General features: G+C 39.8%; 1 protein-coding gene across 1 annotated transcript in view; it reads left to right on the top strand.

The window, feature by feature from the left end:
- CENPI (centromere protein I) overlaps positions 1-23,380 on the top strand; it is a 78,014-nt gene extending 54,634 nt beyond the window's left edge. The window contains exons 15-21 of the mRNA XM_059680145.1: positions 5,158-5,252; positions 10,432-10,567; positions 11,444-11,568; positions 12,791-12,839; positions 12,972-13,190; positions 21,553-21,594; positions 22,210-23,380. Coding sequence (XP_059536128.1) covers positions 5,158-5,252; positions 10,432-10,567; positions 11,444-11,568; positions 12,791-12,839; positions 12,972-13,190; positions 21,553-21,594; positions 22,210-22,311 — 768 coding nt within the window. The 3' untranslated portion in view covers positions 22,312-23,380. The remainder of the gene's footprint in view (positions 1-5,157; positions 5,253-10,431; positions 10,568-11,443; positions 11,569-12,790; positions 12,840-12,971; positions 13,191-21,552; positions 21,595-22,209) is intronic.
- Positions 23,381-23,773: the final 393 nt, after the last annotated feature.

Genomic DNA, 23,773 nt, shown 5'->3' with positions numbered 1-23,773 from the left:
TTGGAATGTTGTATTTTTCTAGGAATATGTCCATTTCCTCCAGGTTGTCCAGTTTGTTGGTGTAGAGTTGTCCATAGTATTTTTTAACAATCATTTGTATTTCTGTGGGGTCTGTTGTTATTTCACCTCTATCATTTCTGATTTTGTTGATTTGGGTCCTTTCTCTTTGCTTCTTGGTGAGCCTGGCTAGAGGTTTGTCAATCTTGTTTATCCTTTCAAAGAACCAGCTCTTTGTTTCATTGATTTTCTATATTGTTTTTTTGGTCTCTATGTCATTTATTTCTGCTCTAATCTTTATTATCTCCTTCCTTCTGCTCGCTCTGGGCTTTTCTTGTTGCTCTCTTTCTAATTCTTTGAGCTGTAGATTTAGATGATTTACTACCATTTTTTCTTGTTTGTTGAGATAGGCCTGTAGAGCTATAAACTTCCCTCTCAGGACTGCTTTCATCGTGTCCCAAAGGTTTTGGATTGTTGTGTTTTCATTGTCATTAGTTACCAAGATGTTTTTAATTTCTTCTTTGATCTCATTGGTAACCCAATCAATATTTAATAGCGTGCTATTCAGCTTCCAAGTGTTTGAGTATTTTGGGTTGTTTTTATTGTAGTTTATTTCTAATATTATGGCCTTGTGGTCTGAGAAGATGCTTGGTATGATTTCAATCTTCTTGAATTTAGGGAGACTTTGTTTGTGACCCAATATGTGGTCTATTTTTGAAGCTGTCCCATGAGCACTTGAGAAGAACGTATATTTTGTGGCTTTTGGGTGAAGTGTTCTGAAGATGTCAATTAAGTCCATCTGATCTAGTGAGTCATTTAGGATTGCTGTTTCTTTGCGGAGTTTTTGTCTAGAGGATTTATCCAGTGATGTCAGTGGTGTATTAAAGTCCCCTACTATGACTGTATTGTTGTCGATCTCTCCTTTGATATCTTCCAGGAGTTTTTTTTATGAATTTGGGTGCTCCTGCATTGGGTGCATATATGTTAACCAGAGTTATATCTTCTTGTTGTATTGATCCCTTTAGTATTATGAAGTGGCCTTCCTTATCTCTTGTTATGGCCTTCACTTTGAGGTCTATTTTGTCTGATATAAGTATTGCTACCCCAGCTTTTTTTCATTTCCATTTGCCTGAAAGATATTTTTCCATCCCTTCACTTTCAGTCTGTGTGAGTCCCTTCTCATGAGGTGGGTCTCTTGTAGACAGCAAATATATGGGTCATGTTTTTTTATCCATTCAGCCACTCGATGTCTTTTGATTGGACCATTTAGTCCATTTACGTTTAAAGTTATCATTGAAAGGTATTTGTTTGTAGCCACTTCTATTTTTTTGTGTGGCTGTTTTCTTTCTGGGCTTTTTAGTTCTTCTTTTTACACCAGTCCCTTTAGCATTTCTTGCATTGCTGGCTTGGTAGTGATAAACTCCCTTAGCCTTTTTTTGTCTGTGAAGCTTCTTATTTCCCCTTCAATTTTGAATGATAGCCTTGCTGGATAGAGTATTCTTGGATTCAGTCCTTTGCTTTGCATCACTTTTAAATTTCTGTCCATTCTTTTCTGCCCTGATGTGTTTCTGTTGAGAAATCATTTGATAATCTGATGGGGGATCCTTTGTAGGTAACTCTCTGTTTCTCTCTTGCAGCCTTTAAGATTCTCTCTTTGTCTTGTACATTTGCCATCGTTATTATGACGTGTCTTGGTGTGGGTCTTTTGGGGTTCATCTTGCCTGGGACTCTCTGTACTTGTGTAACTTTTTTCTTCCCCATATCAGGGAAGTTTTCTGACATTATTTCTTCAAATAGATTTTCTAATCCTTGCTGCTCTTCTTGTCCTTCTTGCAGCCCTATTATGCATATGTTACTTCGTTTCATGTTGTCCCGAAGCTCCCTTAGGCTCTCCTCCTCCTTTTTAATTTTTTTCTCCAGTTGCTGTTCAGATTGAGCTTGTTTCTCTGCCTTATCTTCTAATTCACTAATTCGGTCCTCTGCTTCTTCTAGTCTGCTGTTGAAACTTTCCATGGTGTTTTTGATTGTAGCTATATCACTTTTCATTTCTTCCTGATTCTTGCATAGGTTGTTGATTTTCTCATCCATCCGGTGAATGAATTGTACAACCATTATTGTGAATTCTTTTTGTCATGTTGCATGCTTCAACTTCATTAATTTCCTTTCTTGGCGACTCCTCATTGTCTTTCCTCTGGGTGTTGTTTCATCTCTTCATTCTGATTATCTCCCGATGGTTCAAACATCGAGTTGCGTTGGCCTGGGCCATGTGCAGTGGGAGCCTCCCACCACCCTAGTGTCACTGAAGAGCTCTGACACTAAGATGTGTGGTTGTTGTGGGTTGGTGGGAACCAGGCTCGCTCAGAGTCAGTGTTGTCAGCGCTCAATGTGGCCTCATACGCGCCCTTAGAATCAGGGACCCTGCCTACACCGTGCTGAAACAGAGACCCCCCTGAAGCATGTTGAAAACCAGAGCCCCCTAGCATGCTCCAGGAGTCAGAGTTCCCCAAGAATCCAGTATCAGAGTCTCTGTTGCTTCGCGCAACCTTGCCTTGAGAATCAGGTTCCCTGTGTGCCCTTGCACCAGGAATTGGAGTCACTGGCTCTTAGTATGAATGCACAGGGAATCAGGATCTCAGGCGCAGGTGATAAGAAACACAGTCAAGTCACTGGTGCTTGGTGCTGCCTCCTGCCCAGAGAATCGGGGTCCCTTGGCCTGTGATACGCGGGACAAATTCCCGCTGTTCGCGTGATTGCTCCCAGCCCAGGACTCCTGAACCCGGACCTACGTGGGATCAGTTCCAAGGTGCTCGCGCACTTCCAGGCTAAAGTTCCTGGATCACTGAGGTCCAGGCAAGGGGTGGGTCTATCAGTTAGTTACTCTGGCACTGCCCACAAGCCTGCGGGAAGGGGGGATGGGCTCTGTTACTCACGGATCTGCCGCAGGGATTTCTGAACTTTTGGTGTCCGCAGGTCTGTAGCTGTGGTCACAGGTCTCTGTCCCCAGTGGCTGCAGGGTCCTGGTATATCTCTGAGATCAGACTGGGTGGTGCTGAGGCCAGGATCCTAGTCTCAAGCAGCTCTGTTTCCCAAGATGGCATGGTCGCCGTGCCTGTGCTGGCCGCCCAGGAGTGTCCGCGCAGGGAGTGGGACTCCGCCGCCTAAGACTGCCCGGTTTAGCAGCCCCTTAGAAGACCTGCAGAATCTAACTGTCCCTAGCTCATACACACACACCACACACGTCTGCACACTCCTTTAACACTTCCTTGCGCTCTCACACTCTCTCCCTCCCTACCTTCCTGCTGGTCGCCATTTTGGAAGCCCCGAGATACCTTTTTTAAAAAAATTTTGATATTTAGAGAGAGAAAGAGAGAGGAACATCGACATGAGAGTGAAACCTTGTTCTGCTACCTTCTACATGCCCCCTACGGGAATCGAGCCCACAACGCAGGCTTGTACATTGACCTGGAATCCAACCAGCAACCTTTTAGTGCATGGAATGATACCCAACCAACTGAGCCACACCAGCCAGGTCTGGTTAAAAACCTCTTACTAATGAAGTTATAGGCCTGGGGTGTGACTGTCCATTATGACCTGCCCAGTTAGGAATTTATGATCAGATCACCATGTGAGGTTACTTCAGTCACTGAACTTACACATACCCCCTTTTTCATTCACATCCTAAAAAATATTAATTGAACTGTTTCTGTAAAGTAACAGTGAGCACCGTATCACTAGAGTTGTTCAGATAGTATCTAAGGCATTATTTATTAAGAATGTTTAAGAAAGCTTTACTGGCCCCGGCTGGTGTTTCTCAGGGGTTAGAGCATCTGCCCTCACACCGAATAGTCATAGGTTCGATTCCGAGTCAAGGACACATACCTGGGTTGCAGGTTCAACCCCAGCCCCAGTCAGGGCCATTCTGGAGGCACCAATGGATGTATCTCTCTCACATTGATGTTTTTCTCTTTTTCTCTTTCTCCCCTCCCTCTCTTCTACTCTCTCTAAAAAATCAGTGGGAAAAATATCCTCAAGTAAGGATTAGCAAAAAAAAAGAAAAAAAAGAAAAGCTTTCCTGTATTTGTTTTTGGGGTGATATGGATTGCTTTCAAATTTATAGATAATATGAATCATTCTCATAGATGCCCTAAGCACACTTCTGTCAAATTTATTTTATTTTTATTTTATTTTTATTTATTTTTTTAAAATATATTTTATTGATTTTTTACAGAGAGGAAGGGGGAGAGATAGTTAGAAACATCGATGAGAGAGAAACATCGATCAGCTGCCTCCTGCACATCTCCCGCTGGGGATGTGCCCGCAACCCAGGTACATGCCCCTGACCGGAATCTAACCTGGGACCCTTCAGTCCGCAAGCCGACGCTCTATCCACTGAGCCAAACCGGTTTCGGCATCAAATTTATTTTTGTATGTCAATGAGGCCCTGGAAAAATCAAGGAAAGGCCTGAGAAAAGAAAAACTGGAATTTTTTGTTTTCCACTGTTACAGAAGACAAGATAAATTTTATCACCATGAACAAGGAGTAAATTGTAGGTCTAGACCAGTGGTCGGCAAACTGCGGCTCAGCAAACCACGGCTCGTGAGCCACATGCGGCTCTTTGGCCCCTTGAGTGTGGCTCTTCCACAAAATACCACGTGCGGGCGCGCACGTACAGGACTGAAACTTCGTGGCCCATGAGCAGAAGTCGGTATTTTGTGGAAGAGCCACACTCAATGGGCCAAAGAGCCACATGTGGCTTGTGAGCCGTGGTTTGCCGACCACAGGTCTAGACAGAAGGTGAAAAGAGTGGGAAACTATAGCAACCTCAAAGGATCTGAAGTGAGACCATAGTGGTGGGTCATGTTGTATTTGATGATGTAATATATGTTGTAAATGAATGTAATTTAGAGAAACAAGGGTTTGTTCCTGGGCTGATAAGCTAGGATCAGTCCAGTAGAGAAAATGGCAAAATAAACTTGTACTTGCACTCATCTGTCTCCTGGAGACTGATCAGGTTGGAGCGGCAACTATTGGATTCTGAATTGGATGCAGTCATCTTCATGGTCCCTTCCACTTCTAAGTCTGTGGTTGAGATGGTTAGTTTTCAACACTATGGTATGTCTGAATGTTTTTACAAATGATTTTTTATTTTGCTCCCTCAGTGTAGTGTTCTTGAGAATCTGAAAGAGCTACTGCAGAATTGGCTGTTGTGGCTTTCTATGGACATCCACCTGAAAACTGTGATGGACAGTTCTCTGTGAGTTATTTTACAACCCTTAACAAGAGATGTATCTGTATAAAAATATTTGCATATGGAGTTTTAATAGTGTGGCATGAGACTGAATTGTTTTTTGTAAATGTTTAGTCATACTTTTCTGAAATATATATATGTATGTGTAAAATATATGTATATGTATGTGTATACATACATACACACACACACACACTCACACTCACACTCTAGAGGCTTGGTGCACGAAACTCATGCACAGGTAGGGTCCCTAGGTCTGGCTGGCCATCGTGGCCTATTGGGGCCTTCTGGCTGCTGGCTGGGGCCTTCCTTCCCTGGCTGCCAGCTGCTGACAAGGGCCTTCCTTTGCTCCGCACTGCCCCCTGGTGACCAGTGCATATCATAGCAAGCTATTGAACTCCTGGTCTGCTGGCTGAACTCCTGAGGGGACACTTTGCATATTAGCCTTTTATATATATAATATATATACTAGAGGCCCAGTGTATGAATTCATGCACCACTGGGGTCCCTTGGCCTGGCCTGTGGGATTGGGTCGAAACCGGCTCTCCAACATCCCCCAAGGGGTTCCGGATGGCGAGAGAGTGCAGGCCAGGCTGAGGGACCCCCACCGTTACACGATTAGGGCCCGGGAGGGATACTGGAGGTTGGCCAGCCAGGGAGGGACCGAGGGAGGGCCTGTCTTGCTCAGTCCTGATTGGTCAGACCCCAGCAGCAAGCTAACCTACCAGTCGGAGCATCTGCTCCCTGGTGGTCAGTGCTCGTCATAGCGACTGGTCAACTGTCTGCCCCCTAGTGGCCAGTGCACATCATAGCAAGCAGTTGAGCGGCCTTAGCATATCATTAGCATATTATACTTTGATTGGTTGAACGGCTGACTGGACTGGACACTTAGCGTATTAGGTTTTTACTATATAGGAGATATCTACACTAATAAAAGAGAAACATGCAAATTGGTGTCACTCTGCTACGCCAACCAGCCAGTCAGAGCGACTATGCAAATCAACCCAACAAAGATGGAGGTTTATTTGCATACGCAGGCATGGAGCAAAGACTGAAGGCTCTAGCTGGAGTGAAGACTAAAGACTAAAGAGGCTTGGCTTCTCCGCTGTGGCTGGACCAAAGGCCTGGGTCCCGGGTGCCGGAGGAAAATCGGTGCCAGCAACCAGGGGAAGGACGGACTATTGCACGAATCTTCGTGCAACGGGCTTTTTATATATATATTTACTTTTCACTCTTCTTCCCCACAATCCTGTGAGGAGGGTTAATTCTTCAAGTTCTAATATATAAATCAGAAGGTAAATCCTAAGCATCTAAGTGACTTTCAAGAATTAATATAGCAAAACATTGTGGAGCTGACATTAAAACTTGCAACTTTGGCTTTAATTCAGTTTAGCTCACTTTGTAAAATGTATTCTTATATATAAGAAGTCAATTTTGATGCTGGCTAGGAAAATCTGTAATTATGTTGCACAGTTTTGTTTTTTGTTTCTCTGATGTATTTTGGTTATAGATATGAATTTCCATTATGATGGTTATTGTTAACAATGTGTGCTTTACCCTTAAAGTGAAAGTAAAAGGCTGAATTTCAAGGAATTGCCTAAATAGGTTGTTACAACTCTACCTACAACCTTTGGCTTCTCCTATGTTCTGTTATCTTCCACATTATTTTTAACATTGTTTTGAAAACTTTGTATTAAAGGAAATACAAACATAAACAAAAGTAGAGAAACTAGCATAATGTTACCCCAAGTACACATCATCCAGCTTCAAGTTAATCAATACATGGTTAACTTTTTTCATCTATAACACCTCTCTTTCCTCCTCCATATTAAAGCAAAGCCCAGACATCATTTCAACTGTTGAAAAAATGATACTAATATAACACCTAAATATTAATACAGTGGGGCCTTGACTTACGAGTGTCCCAACTAACGAGTTTTTTGAGATACGAGCCATCTCTCAGCTGATTTTTTGCTTTGAGTTGCGAGCTAAAATTCGGGTTACGAGCCAGGTTCAGATACCCCACCGCTAGTTGGTGCAGCGAACGTCACAGTGAACGCCACAACATCAGCCCAGCATCACGTGTCTCACTCGTTCACTTTTTGATTGGACATACGAGTAATTTGAGTTACGAGCTCCATCACGGAACGAATTAAACTCTTAAGTCAAGGCCCCACTGTAATTCTTAATATTTTAAAATATCTAATCAGTGTTCAAATTCCCTATATTATCAGTCACATTCTTTATCAGATCAGGGTCCCTCAGCTTCAGTTGCAAATAGCTGGTGATTAGCTTAATTAAAAGATAGCCCAGACCTATTTTTTTGTATGTCCCTATTCTTATAGTGATCTCCCATTCTGATAGTAGAATAAAAAAGAGAAGCTCCTTGGCAGTAGCTTGGGGAAATTGTTTTTAATTCTTCATATTTATTACTGCAATGCTTCCATATATCATGTATCACTTTTGGAAGGAAATAGAGCATTTGTGGGTAGTAAAGCTGTGCTTCTCAAAGTGTGGTCCCTGGACCAGCACCATCAGCATCACTTGGCAACTTGTTAGAGATTCAAATTCTCAGGCTCTACCCTAGACCTGCTAACATAAACCCTGGAGGGAGGATCCAGTAGTCTGTGTGTTTAACAAATGCTTCTTTAACAAATGCTTCTAGCAATTTTGGTGCAAGCTAAAGTTTGAGAACCACTATCATTAAGAAATTTCATTTAAATGCTTAACCTTTTTGAACACCTCAATTCTATTAAGAATAGTATGTTTGCATCTATAATCTTTGGCCAACTTGCAGGGTAAGTTTTAGGCATCCTCATTTCGGTACTTTACAATTTCTACATTTTCTTTCCCCAATACTAGGATCCTTTTTAAATTAGTGTCGTACATTTTGGGAAGGCATTTAAAAAGGAGCTCTGATTTCTAAAATTCTTAAAACAAGTAAGTGGACATAAATGTAGATTATGCCCAGCTGGCGTGGCTCAGTGATTGAGTGTCAACCTATAAACCAGGAGATCACTGGTTTGATTTCCAGTCAGGGCACTTGCCAGGTTGTGGTCTTGACCCCTAGAAGGGGGCGTGCAGGAGGCAGCCGATCAATGATTCTCATTGATGTTTCTTTTTCTCTATACCTCTCCTTTCCTCTTTGAAATCAATAAAAATATATATTTTTTAAAATAATAAAAATATATATTTTAAAAAATGTAGATACCTTTGCTAGTTGTAATACTACTTGTCATTATATAATATAGCTCTTATAAGTTTTCAGTAATTCCTGCTATTTGGGAGGTATGGGTATAATGCCATGTCTCCATCATATGACCATATGCCATATGACTATCAAAAAGGGAGTAAATTGTAGTTGTGAATCATGAGGAACAAAAGGTAGGAAAACATTCTCAGCAATGTTCTCCTGGGGGGGGCATTGTTGGTTGGCACAGTGACTGGAAAGAGGGTGTTCCCATCATTAGTACATAGGAGCCAGGGATATTAAACAAGCTGCAGTGGTTGGGGAGTAGGATATAGTCCCTAACATGAAATTGTTTCATCTGAAATGCCAGCAGTGTCCTGTGGAGATACACTTTGAAGGATGCTTTTCTAAGCAATCTCCATTGTTCAAATTTATTTCACCTGCATTTACCAAGTGCTGCCAAAAATCATAGTTAAAATAGTTTTCCAAATGGCTGACTGACTACATGGATGCCCGCTTATTCGTTGTTTTTCCCCCCCAATCACAATTTATCCCCTCTATGTCCTCTTCCACCTCCATCCTTTTCCTCCTTCCCCTTCCCTGGCAATCACCACACTGTTGCCCATGTCCATGAATTCTCTGTTTTTCCTTTTTTGCTCAAACCCTGCACCCCACCCCACCAATACCACCCTCCCCACCAGACCTGTCTGCCTGCTCTCTATATATGAGTCTGTCTTTATTTTGCTCGGTAGCTCAGTTTGTTCATTAAATTCCACATATGAGTGAAATCATGTGGTACTTGTCTTTCTCTGACTGGCTTATTTCACGTAACATAATGTTTTCCAGGTCCATCTACGCTGTCACAAAGGGTAAAATTTTCTTCTTTTTTATGACAGAGTAATATTTCATTATGTAAATGTAACATAACTTTTTTTATCCACGCATCTACTGATGGACACTTGAATTCCCGCTTATTTGGGTGGTTTCCTAATCTTTCCTTGCTTTTTCTGGCAATGAACTATCATAATGGTGGGAAATGGTAGAGTCATTATCATCTCTCAAGTTCAAAGACTATATACTATTCCTTTTTCCATGTGTATAACCATTGTTGACTACCTGGATCAGAGGGTAAAGCTATAAAATCACATTCCTAGATTTTTTCCTAATCTGCTCAACAGTAGATTGAAGGACAGAGGTAAGTAGATGGATGAATTGAACCAATTATACCCATGATTTAAAGAGATACAGTTCAATGATTTTGGAAGAATGTAAAATATGCAAAAATGTTTTTTTACTAAAAGAATGAAAAAATGCCAAAAATTTTACTAATTCTGTTTTAGGAATGAATTAGATTCCAGTTAAAGTGAAATATTTTTTAATATATTTTATTGATTTTTTTAGAGAGGAAGGGAGAGGAATAGAGAGTTAGAAACATTGATGGGAGAGAAACATTGATCAGCTGCCTCCTGTACACCTCCTAATGGGAATGTGCCCACAACCAAGATACATGCCCTTGACTGGAATTGAACCTGGGACCTTTCAGTCTGCAGGCTGAGGCTCTATCCACTGAGCCAAACCAGTTAGGGCTAAAGTGAAATATTTTTAACAGCATTTTAGCTCAGGAATTCAGACAAAACTGGGTTTTGATTTGTGTGCTTTGAAACTAATTTGCTGACTGCTGTGATCCCTGGACAATAGATATTAACTACTTTGGTTATTATCTAAAGTCTGTTTGGAACTTAATCCTTTATTTCTCTGATATTTACTAGTAGAGTGATTGCTGAGGCTATTATATGAATTGATCTTAATGGTTTCCTAGAGTGCTGTGTAGTTTTATGGTTAATCACTGTGGTTATAAAAAAGTGAATTATACATTAGAACACAGATCATTTTCTGAAATACCTAACAACTTTTGCTATATTTATTCAGCTTTAGCTTGGAAATTGTGAGGAATTTTGCTAATATGTATCTGATTGTCGTGTTTTCTTATTGCAGAGAGACAACTTTCAGTGGATCCATGCAGTCTGTGTTTGAACTAATTCACTATGTAGGGTGGCTGTCCACTAATGCATTGCGCTTGGAAAGCAACAGTACTTTCTTGCTGCACTTTGTTTTGGATTTCTATGAGAAGGTGGTACACATCCTATTTACCCTATTTAGATTTTTGTGATGGCTTTCTGCTTTAATCACCTGTTATTTCAATTTTATTTATAATCATTAAGTTGGACTATGACCTTGTTAGCATAGTTAAATAAGCTATATATTTTAAAGTTAATGATTATATTCTCACATGAATAAGTGACTTTCATAAAACAAAATGGAAAAACAAATGCTTTTTTTGAAAATTCCAGGTACCACTTTATTAGACATTCTCCTGAATAATGCTGGCCTTAGACAGAAGTCTGTCTCTAGCATCACTCTTTGCTCATCCTTTATACGTCCCAACCCTTGGCAAAAATTGAAAGTACCTTCTTGTTTCTTCAGCTCTTTGCTCCCATCTTTCAACAGCTTTATTTCTCCCAGCACCTATGATTCTGGTGCTCTTGTATTGTTTATGTCACCTGGACAGAACTATTATTCAGGAAGTAGTCACTATTTGTTTTCCTGGCTTCTTCCCTTCCCCAACACCTCGCTGTCTTGTATTAAATTTGCTTAGAAGCATATTCCTTTGTTTTCTAGGTTGACAGCTAGCTAATATATGGATAAGTCAGTATTCATGGAACTTAAGGAGAAAGAAATGCTTCCTTTCTCACCAACTCTGAGATCTGTCCCTAGAAAAAGAGAAAGATTTTAATGATCTTCTGAATATAATCCTCTATGATAATGGTCAATGTTTGGTGAGGTACATTTTTAAGCAGGCTTGAGGCTACCTATTCTATTGATGGATCAGGAACGCCCCAACTTGATGGTATATTATTGCTTATTCTCTACTGATGATTCTTTGGATGAACTTGGTTGAGGGTTCTGGGGGATAATCTATATACTGATGTTATATTCTCTCCAAAAGGTGTGTGACATATATATAAATTATAACCTTCCATTAGTGGTGTTGTTTCCTCCTGGGATCTTCTATCTTGCACTCCTCAGTCTGGATTCCAGTATCCTAAACCAGCTCTGTTACATTATGCACAGGTACAAGGCCTTTTTACTGTTTTATGAATTAGTAAATTATAATTTTATCTTCATTTTTCAATTATACAATAAGTTATAATTTATTAATATACTATATAATAAATTTATTATATATAATTTGTAAAATATGAAAACAATAAAATTATTATCCATTTTATGCCAGGGCCCATGAAATAGGAAACATGGCTTTCTTTTGGAAATGACCTTGTGGTATGAGGCCATTTTAATTGTGTGTTTTATTTAAATGTTACTGGGAGTATAGATTTTTAAAATTTATACTAACATATTTTATGCAGTGGTACTGCTGCACTCAGCATTGTTAATTCTTATTGCTGTGGCTTAGAGAAAAAGTAGTTATTTGCTGACAACTGGTTTAGGTCTACATAGTTTCTCTGGTGAAAAGAACATTTTTCTGGGAGGTTAGGGGATCTGTTGCCAGTTATATGAAACTGTAAGTATTATTTCTGATCCCCTCTAATTCTTTCACTTATGGACTGAAATTTCTCTTTTTAGTCCTTAAGCGTAGACTCTTGGTATAACTTGCAGGACTATGCCAAGGTTAAAATGTTTAAAGACTAATTAGATAATAGTTCTCAGGCTCAAAGGAAAAGATTACATTTTAAGTTTACCCTTTATCTATCTGCACCTTTTTTCCACATTAATAAAATAGGTTCTGTATTAGTAACTGACTGCTTTTGAGTCTCTATTTTTAATAGTGAAACATTAAAAGCATTTTCTTTATTTTTTCCTTTTTATTGAAGCATAATTTACATACAGTCAAAGTGCATATCTTAAATCTACAGCTCAATATATGAGCCTCTGATTTTTATTCCTTGAGGAGAATGTGCCATAAAGGATTTAAAACCTTAACTAGATAGCTGGATATTTGTGTATGTGCGCATCTGCATATCTAAAATGTATACTTTTGCCCCACTGGTGTGGCACAGTGATTGAGCTTCAATCTACGAACCATGAGGCTCAATTCCTGGTCAGGGAACATGCCCAGGTTGTGGGCTCGATCCCCCAGTGCAGGGTGTGCTCAGGCAGCCAATCGATGATTCTCTCTCATAATTGGTGTCTCTCTCTCTCTCTCCCACTCTCTTCCTCTCTGAAATTAATAAAAATATATATTAAAAAAGATTTTTTTAAATGTGCAGTTGTATGTTTACATTTCAAAGGCATTTAATGTTAAGCATTTCATTCCATTTGTTCATCCTTTTAGATACCGAAATAATTTGACAGCTGCAAAGAAAAATGAGTTGATACTAAAGGTATGGATGATAAACCTCTGTTGTCACCATATTTTAAAAATTGAGTGTAGATATACTGGTATATGATCTGCTGGGAATAAGAAGGGAAGGGAGAATAGGTGATGATGACACTTTTTTTTTCTTTCCCAACAGAAAAAATCAGAGTTCATATTCAGCAGCAAGACCTATCAAGAATATAATCACTATTTGACAGCCATGGTTGGTTGCCTGTGGACATCCAAACCCTTCCAGAAAGGATCGTATTTTGATCCCGAAGCCTTTAAAATGATTGGAGTAGCAAAGTATAAAACCAGTTTAAATTTAGTCCATCACCCTGCTCTATTGAGTTATGCCATTTCCTTTTTGCTAAAGGTAAGGATAGTTAAAAGATTTTTAGATTTATAGAGAATACCATAATGGCAGAAATAGAAAATGCCATACATTTATTGTGTCTGAATTGCAAAACATGTTTAATCATTCTTTTTTTGAGTACCAGCTACATTTTGGATATTGTGCTAAGCTCTGTAGATCAGTTTGTTATACTGTTGCCATCTTAACGATGTTATATCTTCTAATCTATGAACATATTATGTCTTTCCATTTATTTAGGTCCTCTTTAGTTTTTTTATAGTTTTCACTTTATGTTTTACTTTTGGATTCCTAAGTATTTTTTTTAAATATATTTTTTATTAAGATATTCCATATGTGTCCTTATCCCCACATTGCCCTCTCCCCCGCCCCCCGCTCATGCCCTCACCCCCCCGTTGTCCGTGTCCATTGGTTAGGCCTATATGCTTGCATATAAGTCCTTTGGTTGATCTTTCCCCTTTACCCCCACCCACCCCTACCTTCCCTCCAAGGCCCGACAGTCCAATAAATGCCTCTCCGTCTCTGGATCAGTCCTTGTTCATCAGTTTAAGTTGTTCATTATATTCCACAAATGAGTGAGATCATGTGGTATTTATTCGCTCTCCAGTTCCATCCATGCTGTGGCAAATGGTAAGAGTTCCTTTTTCTTCTTCCTCTTCTTAAAGAATACCTTTCAGCATTTCATATAATGCTGGCTTGGTGGTGATGAACTCCTTTAGCTTTTTCTTATCTGTGAAGCTCTTTACCTGACCTTCTATTCTGAATGATAGCTTTGCTGGATAAAGTAATCTTGGTTGTAGGTTCTTGCTATTCATCACTTTGAATATTTCTTGCCACTCTCTTCTGGCCTGCATGGTTTCTGTTGAGAAATCAGCTGACAGTCATATGGGTACTCCCTTGTAGGTAACTGACTGTCTTTCTCTTGCTGCTTTTAGGATTCTCTCTTTGTCTTTTGCTCTTGGCATTTTAATTATGATGTGTCTTGGTGTGGTCCTCTTTGGATTCCTTTTGTTTGAGGTTCTCTGCGCTTCCTGGACTTGTAAGTCTATTTCTTTCACCAGGTAGGGGAAGTTTTCTGTCATTATTTCTTCAAATAGGTTTTCAATATCTTGCCCTCTCTCTTCTTCTGGTACCCCTATAATTCTGATGTTGGTACGCTTGAAGTTGTCCCAGAGGCTCCTTACACTATCTTCATATTTTTGGAATCTTTTTTCTTTTTTCTTTTTCGGTTGGGTCTTTTTTGTTTCTTCGTATTTCAAATCTTTGACTTGATTCTTCGGATCCTCTTGTCTGCTGTTGGATCTCTGTATATTATTCTTTATTTCAGTCAGTGTATGCTTAATTTCTAGTTAGTCTTTTTTCATATCCTCCAGGGTCTCACTAAATTTATCGGCGGTTTCCATAAAATTCTTGAAAAACCTTATAATATACGTGGTTTTGAACTCTATATCCAGTCGTTTGCTTTCCTCCATTTCTGTCATGTGTGACCTGTTTCTTTGTCTCCGCATTTTTTATGCTTCCCTGTGTTGGTAGAGTGGTTTTGTGTGCTACGTGTCCTGTAGGGCCCAGTGGCTCAGCCTCCCCAGTTACCTGAGGTAGAAACTCTTGGTGCACCCCTTTGTGGGCTTTGTGCACAGTCTTGTTGTAGTTATGCCTTGATTGTTGTAGGATCACTGGGAGGAATTGACCTCCAGGCCAATTGGCAGTGAGAATCAGCTGTGTCTATGGTGGGAGAACTTCTGTGCTGAAGACACCCTTCTGGGGCAAGACTTGCTTCAGTGGGGCTTTGGTGTTCACTGAGTCTGCCCCCTGAGTGTGTCCCTTATGGATCTGAGGAGTTGTAATCTGGATGGTCCCCCTCTGACCACTGGGTACACTGGCTCTTGGATCTAAGGAGGTGCTAATTTAGCCTTTGCCTGAGGTTACCCAGCAGGAGCTACGAAGAGAAGTGTAGATTCCCCTTCCTTTTTTGGAGTTTGGAGGTGCCCTGCTGAGGCCCAGCTGTGAAGCAGTGCAAGCTCCTGTGGGGCCTTGGGCCTTCTCTTGGAAGTTCTGGGTCTGTCTGGCCCAGCTGCAATTTGTTAGGTAATTTTCAGGTTGCAAAGGGCCAGGACATTCATATGCAAAAGTCTCTGCTGCAGCTTGGGTGGGGCAGGGTCTCAGGAAATCAAAGGGCGGAGCAAGCAGCTATGGCTGGTCCTCAGCCCTGCCCTAAGGGGCCGCATGTGTCTCAGTGTCCCGATAATTGCTGCAAGCACCTCTGAGGGAAAGCCACCCTCAAGTTCAGAGTTCTGCCTGCTGCCAGATAGTCCAGCTTCTTCCCGCATGAGTCCTGGGTCCCCAGATACTTCCCGGAACCGGAGTTCAGAGCAGTCGGGAGCTTATGACTCCCTCCCGATTCAAAAAGACAGCTGCGTCCTCAGGTACCAGCCCCTTTCCGCACACGCTCCAGCCTCCGTACCTTTGCACTCTACTTCCGCAGCTCCTGAGTCTGAGTGTGCTTTTCTCTTTTCTTCTAGTTGTAGAATTTCCACTCAGCCAGCCTTCCTGTAGTTCTGGATGATGTCCGTTTTGTCTTTTCATTGTATTTTTGAAGTTGTTGTGGGAGGCAGCAATTTCCTGGTGCTTACCTATGCCGCCATCTTAGTTTCTCCTCCTAAGTATTTTATTTTTGATGTTATTATAAATGAAATTGTTTTTATTAATTTCATTTTCAATTGCTTATTGCTGCTATATAGAAATGCAATTAATTGACTTGTGAATATTGATCTTATATCCTGAAACTTTGTTGAACTTATTTATTAGTCTTTATAGCTTTTCATTGGATTCTTCAGGGTTTCCTGCAAACAGATGATTTTATTTCCTCCTTTAAAATCTGGATGCCTTTTTTTTTCTTGCCTAATTGCATTCCCTACAGCCTCGGGTACAATGAATGTTGAAGAAAAGTGACAAGAATGGACAGGTTTATTTTTTTCTTGATCATGGGGAAAACAGAATTTTGCCAGTATGATGTTAGGGGTTTCCATGGATGCCTTCATGAGGTTACCCTTCCAGTTTTAGTTTGTTGAATGTTTTTTATCATGAAAGGGGTGTTAGATTTTGTGAAAGGCTTTTTCTACTTCTACAAACATGATTATGTGGGTTTTTGCCTTTTATTCTGTTGACATGGTATATTCCATTAATTGATATTCAGATGTTTAACCAACGCTACATTCCTGGGATAAATCTCACGTGGTTATGGAGAACGATCCCTTTACATGTTGCCAGATTTGGTTTCCCAGTACTTTGTGGAGGATCAGGGATATTGATTTTTCCTTGTGATGTCTTTGTCTGGACACTTTTATGAAGAAACAACCACTCTCAGTTTCTTGAATATCCTTCTAGAATCATATTATACATTTCTTTGTAAATTATATTTTTCAACACTATACTATACTTTTCTGCTTCTTGATTTTTTATTTAATATCTTGGCTTTTGTTTCATATTTGTACATAAAGGGCTTCCTCATTCTTTGTGATGTCTCTATAGTATTTCATTGTATGGATCTAACATAAAAGTTAAATATATAACTTATAAGTTGAGCATTTAAGTTGTTTCTTAACCTTGTTATTAAATTACACTTTAGTGAATGTTCTTAAACTATATGCATCATTTCAAACATATGTAGTTGTGTCTGTTGGATAAAATTGCTCCAAGTGGAATTGCTTTTAAAAGGGTATATCTTTTGTCCTGGCCAGTGTGGCTTAGTTGGTTGGAGATTGATCCTGTATACTGAATGGTTGTGGGTTCAATCCCTAGTTGGGGCATGTACAGAAGGCAAACAATCGATGTTCTCTATTCTCTCTCACATCACTGTTTCTTCCTTTCTCTCTCTCTCTCTCTCTCTCTCTCTCTCTCTCTCTCTCTCTCTCTCCATCCCTTCCCCCCACCTTCCTCTCTCTCTAAAATCAGTATGAATATCCTGCCTAGATGGGGAGGCTCAGTGGTTGAGCATCAACCTATGAACCAAGAGGTCACCAGTTCAATTCCCAGTCAGGGCACATGTCTGAGTTGTGGGCTCAATCCCCCTAGGTGGCATGCAAGAGGCAGCCGATCGAAGTTTCTATCTCTCTAGCACTCTCCATCCCCTTCTCTGTAAAATAAATAAAAACATATTTTAAAAAATAAGAATGTCCTTGGGTGAGGATTTTTTTAAAGGGTATATCTTTTTAATTTTATTAGGTATTGTCAAATTGCTTTCAGTAGAAGTTATACCAATTTACATTATTGCTAACAATGAATGGGTGTCAATTTCTCCATACCCGTTTAACACAGTTGCATCCAGTTCTTATTTGGAAAAGCATGTAATGAATCATAGATAGAGCAGAATTGCTTTTCATAAGTCAATTCTTTTTTTTCTTTTCGAGTGTGTGTGTGTCTTATAAGACTCAGTCTCTAAAGTAGTAAATATCAAGTTGGACATAGATAAGCAAAGTTGTTTTGGGTGATTAGGAATTGATCTATTCCTTTAAATCAGAAAATGGTTTTTAAAATGTTTAAGGTAGGTTGGTTCTGAAAGGAGAAATTCTAGTGGCACAGAGCACATGTAGGAGAAGGTGAAACTCCCATTTTTGTAATTGATGATGTTTCTGTATGTTTCTGAAAATAACAAGGCTTTAATGCCAATCTTTCTTTTAAAAGAGTGCTTTTTGAGCCCTGATTATTACCAGCTAATGGCTCACTAAGTATCTTACTTTTGAGGTGGAAAAAATAATCTCTGGTACCATGTTAGTATAATTGAATTCTGACAGTTTTACTGTATCATCACATTGTAAATATTTCAAATTAGCCAAATTTTTATAAGTAATTCAGTGAATTTAATTTGACCAATCAGTTCTCAGAATCAAAGAGAACAGCTCACATTTTTTCTTAAATGAGATTCTATTTTTTTTAATGTTTGTATTGATTTTTTTATGGTTTTTATTGATTTTAGAGAGGAAGGGAGAGAGAGAAACATCGATCAGCTGCCTTCTGCACGCCCCATACTGAGTATTGAGCCTGCAACCCCAGCATGTGCCCTGACAGGGAATCGAACCACTGACCTCATGGTTCATGAGTTGGCTCAACCATTGAGCCACACCAGCTGGGCTGCAGCTCAATTTTTGAGTTGAAATATATTTTGAATATTTTTAGAGCCTACATTTCAGGAAATTCTGAAGTTCTAGGCTTTCTAATCATAAATTACCTTTGAATTAATAGCTATTTGTTTCTTTGTTTATTCATTTAATACTTATTTATTTATTTTCCACTGTGCTTCTGGCACTAGGGATACAGTGATTAAGAAGACAGATACTGCCTCGCTGGCATGGCTCAGTGGTTTAGCATCGACCTATGAACTAAGTGCTCGCAGTTCGGTTTCCGGTCAGGGCACATGCCCGGATTGCGGGCTTAATACCCAGTGTGGGGTGTGCAGGTGGCAACCGGTTGATAATTCTCTTTCATCATTGATGTTTCTATCTCTCTCTCCCTCTCCCTTCCTCTCTGAAATCAATAAAATGCTTATTTTAAGGAAGATAGATACCATCTCTGCCGCAATGGAGTTTATATGCTAATGAGAAGAAACAATAAGCAAACAATGTAATAAGTAGACATAATTTTTTTAAGTTTTGAGAAAAGCTTTGTAGGACATAAGCAGGGTGGGGTGATAGAGTGACTTGAATGTTGTCAGGGATGGGTGTTCAAGAAGGCCTTTTTGAGGAGGTGACATTTGATCTGAGATTTCTTCCAAAAGATGAGAATTAGCCAGTATGTGAATATCTGGATGAAGAGCATTCCAGGTAGTGGGAACAGTAAAATGGCCCCAGGGTTTCGAGGAAAAAAGGAAGGCCAGTTTGATTTAGAGTTTAAGGAACAAGAGGGAGAATGGAATGAAATAAGGTTGGAGAAATCCAGGGACTGTTTATCTTACAGGTCTGTTAGGAGTGTATGTTAGCAGTTGAAAGATTTTTAAATAGGGTTGTAGTATGGTCTGAGTTGATCTTTAATAGAGATCACTTTGGCTTTTTCATGGAGGATAGAGTTATAAAAGGAGGCTCGAGTGTAGTGGAGGCACCAACTGGGAGGCTATTGGAGTCTAGACAAGAGATACTAATAGTGATAGTGGAATGAAGAGAAGCAGACTGATTTGAGATATATTGCAGAGGTAGAATGACAGCATTTGATAACTTCATAGAAGTGGGAGTGAGGGGGGAAAAAAGGACTTTTGAGTTTTTTGAATTGAGCATCTGGGTTGATGGTGGCTCCATCTATACTAATAAAAGGGTAATATGATAATTAGACTGGGAGACCTTCCAGACATTCTGGACAAAGCCATGGTGGCGGGGCCAAGGCAGAGGCGGTTAGGGGTGATCAGGCCAGCAAGGGAGGGCAGTTGGGAACGATCAGGCCAGCAAGGCGGGGGAGGCATTTGGGGCGAGCAGGCCAGCAGGGGATGGCAGTTGGGGGTAAGCAGGCAAGCAAGGGGGGGGGCAGTTGGGGTTGAACAGGCCGGCGTGGGGGGCAGTTGGGGGCAAGCAGGCCAGCAGGGGAGGGCAATTGGCGATCAGGCCAGCAGGGAGGGGCACTTGGGGGCGATCAGGCAGCCGGGGGGGGCAGTTAGGGGTGATCAGGCCAGCACAGAGGGGCAGTTGGGGGTGATCAGGTTGGCAGAGGTGCAGTTGTGGGCAAGCAGGCTGGCAGGTGGGGCAGTTGGGGGCGAGCAGGCTGGTGGGGGGCAGTTGGGGGCAATCAGGTGGTGGGGGGGCAGTTAGGGGTGATCAGGCCAGAAAGGGGGGTAGTTGGGGGCGATCAGGCCAGCAAGCAGAGTGGTTGGGGCAATCAGGCAGGCAGGCAGGTGAGCAGTTAGGAGCCAGCGGTCCTGGATTGTGAGAGGGACTAAATCGGCAGTCTGACGTCCCCTGAGGGGTCCCGGATTGGAGAGGGTGCAGGCCGGGCTGAGGGAACCTCCCCTCCCTGTACAAATTTCATGCACCAGGTCACTAGTTTGTTAATAAGAGGAATACTCATTAGAGAAGAGGAGCGGTTATTTGGTTTCGGGGAAGGGCAAGTTGAGAATCAAGTTCCGTTTTGACCTACCTAAGATGCCTGTGAGATATCTAAGAAGTGTTAAGTAGGCTATTTGAAATAGGGGCTTGGAACTAGAGAAATAAATATGGAATTCATTAGGATGGATTATATGTTATCAGTTTCAAAAACATACTTTTTCACTTCTTAGAGATCAGGATGCTTCTTCTGATTGATGTCAACCATGCAGCAATCATGATATAGTTGTCATTTGCTGTTTTGGAGTGTGTACAGGCAGACTGCCAGAATCAGACCTTGCAGAATGGAAGGCAGCAGCTTGAGGGGAAAATTGGAGACTATGGAAACACTGTTTTAAGTCACAAAAAACAAATGACTTGGAGGAAGAGGGGAGGAAAGCAGTGAAACACGTTATAGACTTTTCTTGAAACAGGAGCCAAAACTTGCGTAGCTTTATGTAACTGGAATCCTGGGTACTGGTAGCTTTTAGTTCTTTTAAGAAATGTTGCATCATCAGCACTGTGGCACAGAGGGTGCTATTGTGTGAACAAACTTAGATATCCACAACTCTTGCATATAAAGTGATTGAGAAGAGTTGGACTCTGAATGTCAAGTTTTAGAAATACTTTTGCCACTTAATTTTATATATATTTATCATTTCATGTTTATAAAAATGATATATGATCAAAATCTGCCTATATCTAGAACTCTTATAATCTTTATAAAATAAAAAATTCTAAGTGTTGAGAAAATTGTGTTATATATAGTTTAATAGGCAGTTTTTTCTTAGTAATGTATAAAATATATTGCTTGTTAGAATTGATGGCTTTTCAGTGAAATACAGTAGGTGATAGTTAAGGCCAGGGAATAAATGGGATCACTTAGGTCTGAGTTTTCATAAAAGAATTACAGAGCTTTATAGAATCTACTGTGTACACAGAGTGCCTCACCATACTTCCTCCTCATTCTTCAAGATTCCCTCCCCCTCCCCATCCCTTTCATTTCCACCCCAGTGGCTAAACACAGAATTTTTTAAAAATAAGGCCATAGATTAGCAAAATAGTGCTCACTTTATCCACTGGTTTTATTTTCCTTCTGTTTATGCTTTTAGGAAGAAATATGGAAAGTTATAGTGGGTGTTTATTCAAAAGGAATCCAAGAGTGATGGTAGGAATAGAATGTAGCAAATAGATCAGTGAAGAGCTATCTTAATGTTCTGCTAATTTTTGCTAACTAAATATTTCCATCCTCAAAAGGCCCCACTTCTTTATTTTGTGTGTATGGTTTTTTGTTTTTGTTTTTTAAGGAATACCCAGAAGAAAGGACAGTAAACGTGAGCTCCATTCGGGTAAATAAATTTATTTTATCATTTTCAGGGATTTCATACAGCTTCATTTTATCAGAAGAATTTATATTTTCACTTTATCCCAAATCTTAAGTCTACTTCCTCCACAAAGTCAAAGTGAAGTGTTTACCTTCTGAATTCATCCCCATGACATTTATGTGAATTTATTGGCACGTACCCTCTATAGTCTTCTCTAAAAATATAACTATTTGTAATTTGACTCTTGCTGTTGTGACCATGTTTCTCATTTTACAGTACAGTTGCATATATTCAGAATGTTATTATAAGGCTAATTTAACAAACCCAAACACAGTTGTCTCATTATTCTAGAAACTCTGCTGTGTACATATTTAATGTAGGCAGTAATATAATAATGTCTATTCCTGTGTTATCTAGTTTAGATACTAAATTCCTAGAGCGTGGGAGTGATGACCCATTTCTATTTCACAGTTCTTACTCAGTTGAACAGCTGATTTTTTTTTGCCAATATAACAAAAGGAATGTTTAGCCCTTAAACTTTGGGTACTTTCTGGTTTGTCTGTTACTTAGTGAATGAGAAGGTAGAGAATAAGCATAGTAAATATTCAATAAGTAATCTTCCCCTTTTTGTGCCTACAGGGAAAGAAATGGAATGAGTATTTGGACTATTTATTTTCAGAGGGCTTACAAGGCTTGAAACTTTTCATACGAAGTAGTATTCGTCATTCTTCTGTCCCCTGACAGACAGCATAAACTCCATGATCAACATGAAATGAATGCTGACAGAAACAAACCAAGCATACTGGACTAAATTCCTTCCTCGTTGCCAGAGAGGCCAAAAGGCTCACCTTGAGTTTCCATATACTTTTTACTAACACACTGTCATCCTCAGGTAGTGCTTGGTCTGGCCTTTGATCATGGCTCAGGAGAGCTTTGATGTGGCTAGCTTTGCTTTTCGGGGTCTAGATTCTTTAATGCACTAGCTAAAAATGATTTAATCATCAGGCTCTATCTTTCACCAATTATATATAAAGAGATATATCCATTATGTGGTGGGATTTTTCACATTCTTGTGGAGTATAAGCTGCCTTGATGGATGACAGCAGGTAATATACAGTAGCAGTTAAGCCACAGACATACTTATGCAAAATACTCTGCTGTCTCTCTGAAACCTGCATTGATACTGCCATTTTTCTGACTGTGAGCAATAGCACCAACACCAAGTTAACAAGTAGTTGGCTGATTCCTTGGTTTTCACTGGTAGCAACTTAATGAGAGAAGGAAGGAGAGAGAATTGTGGAATAATCAAGACAGTCCTACGTATTACGGGTTTGATTTCATGAAACTGCTCTAGTTTGTGTGTATATATGTATATACCCCATTTTTAAGTGTTTAGGCAACTTTATTTTCAGGAATAATTCTGAAGCCTTTTTAAAAACTTTGTAATAGCTAGAATATCTTGCTGAAATTTTACTTTAAATTTTGCTTCAGTGCTACTGAATAACTCTCTCTTTTAATAAAATTCATATCATTTGAGAGAAATCAAGTAGGATTTTTTATTTTAGGGCACATTTTTATGGTTCTTTTTTCTTTTAAAGCAAAATCCTAAACTATTATTGGATAATGTTCAGAATAGAATCTCACTTATCAATTATTTTTTTGATTCAATACATGTTTACTGAGCATATTGTATGCCAGGTGTTCTGTGTGCTGATTATAACAGCTGTCACCTACAAAGTACTTGCTTTTGTGGAATTTAGTATATCCCATTGGAGAAGACAGACAATAAAACAGTAAATAAATATATAAAATCAGTTGCTATAAAGAAAAAGCAGGTAATAGAAACAGAATGTTGAGAGGATTGCTATTTTAGATAAGGTGGTTAGAGAAGGCCTGTTTGAGAAGTGACATATGCAGAGGCCCTAATGAAATGTGTATGAGCCAAGTGAATATTTGGGGTAAGCATTCTGGGCAGTGGTAAAGGCAAGTGAAAAGGCTTAAAAATATTAACTTTCTTGGCCTGTTTGAAGAATAATAGGCCAGTAAGATAAAAACAGTGATTAAGGAATAGGAATGGTAAGAAACGAAACAAGGGGAAGCCAGAGAATAGTTCGTGAAAGTCCTTATAGCCCAGAATGGATATATAATGGGAAGCCATAATTTGACTTACCTACTAGTATATGGAACTTATATGTGAAGTTAG

Source organism: Myotis daubentonii, chromosome X (assembly GCF_963259705.1).
Source record: "Myotis daubentonii chromosome X, mMyoDau2.1, whole genome shotgun sequence".
Classification (NCBI taxonomy): Eukaryota; Metazoa; Chordata; class Mammalia; order Chiroptera; family Vespertilionidae; genus Myotis; species Myotis daubentonii.
The sequence above is the reverse complement of the archived record's forward strand: the minus strand, read 5'-3'. Positions and strand labels throughout refer to the sequence as shown.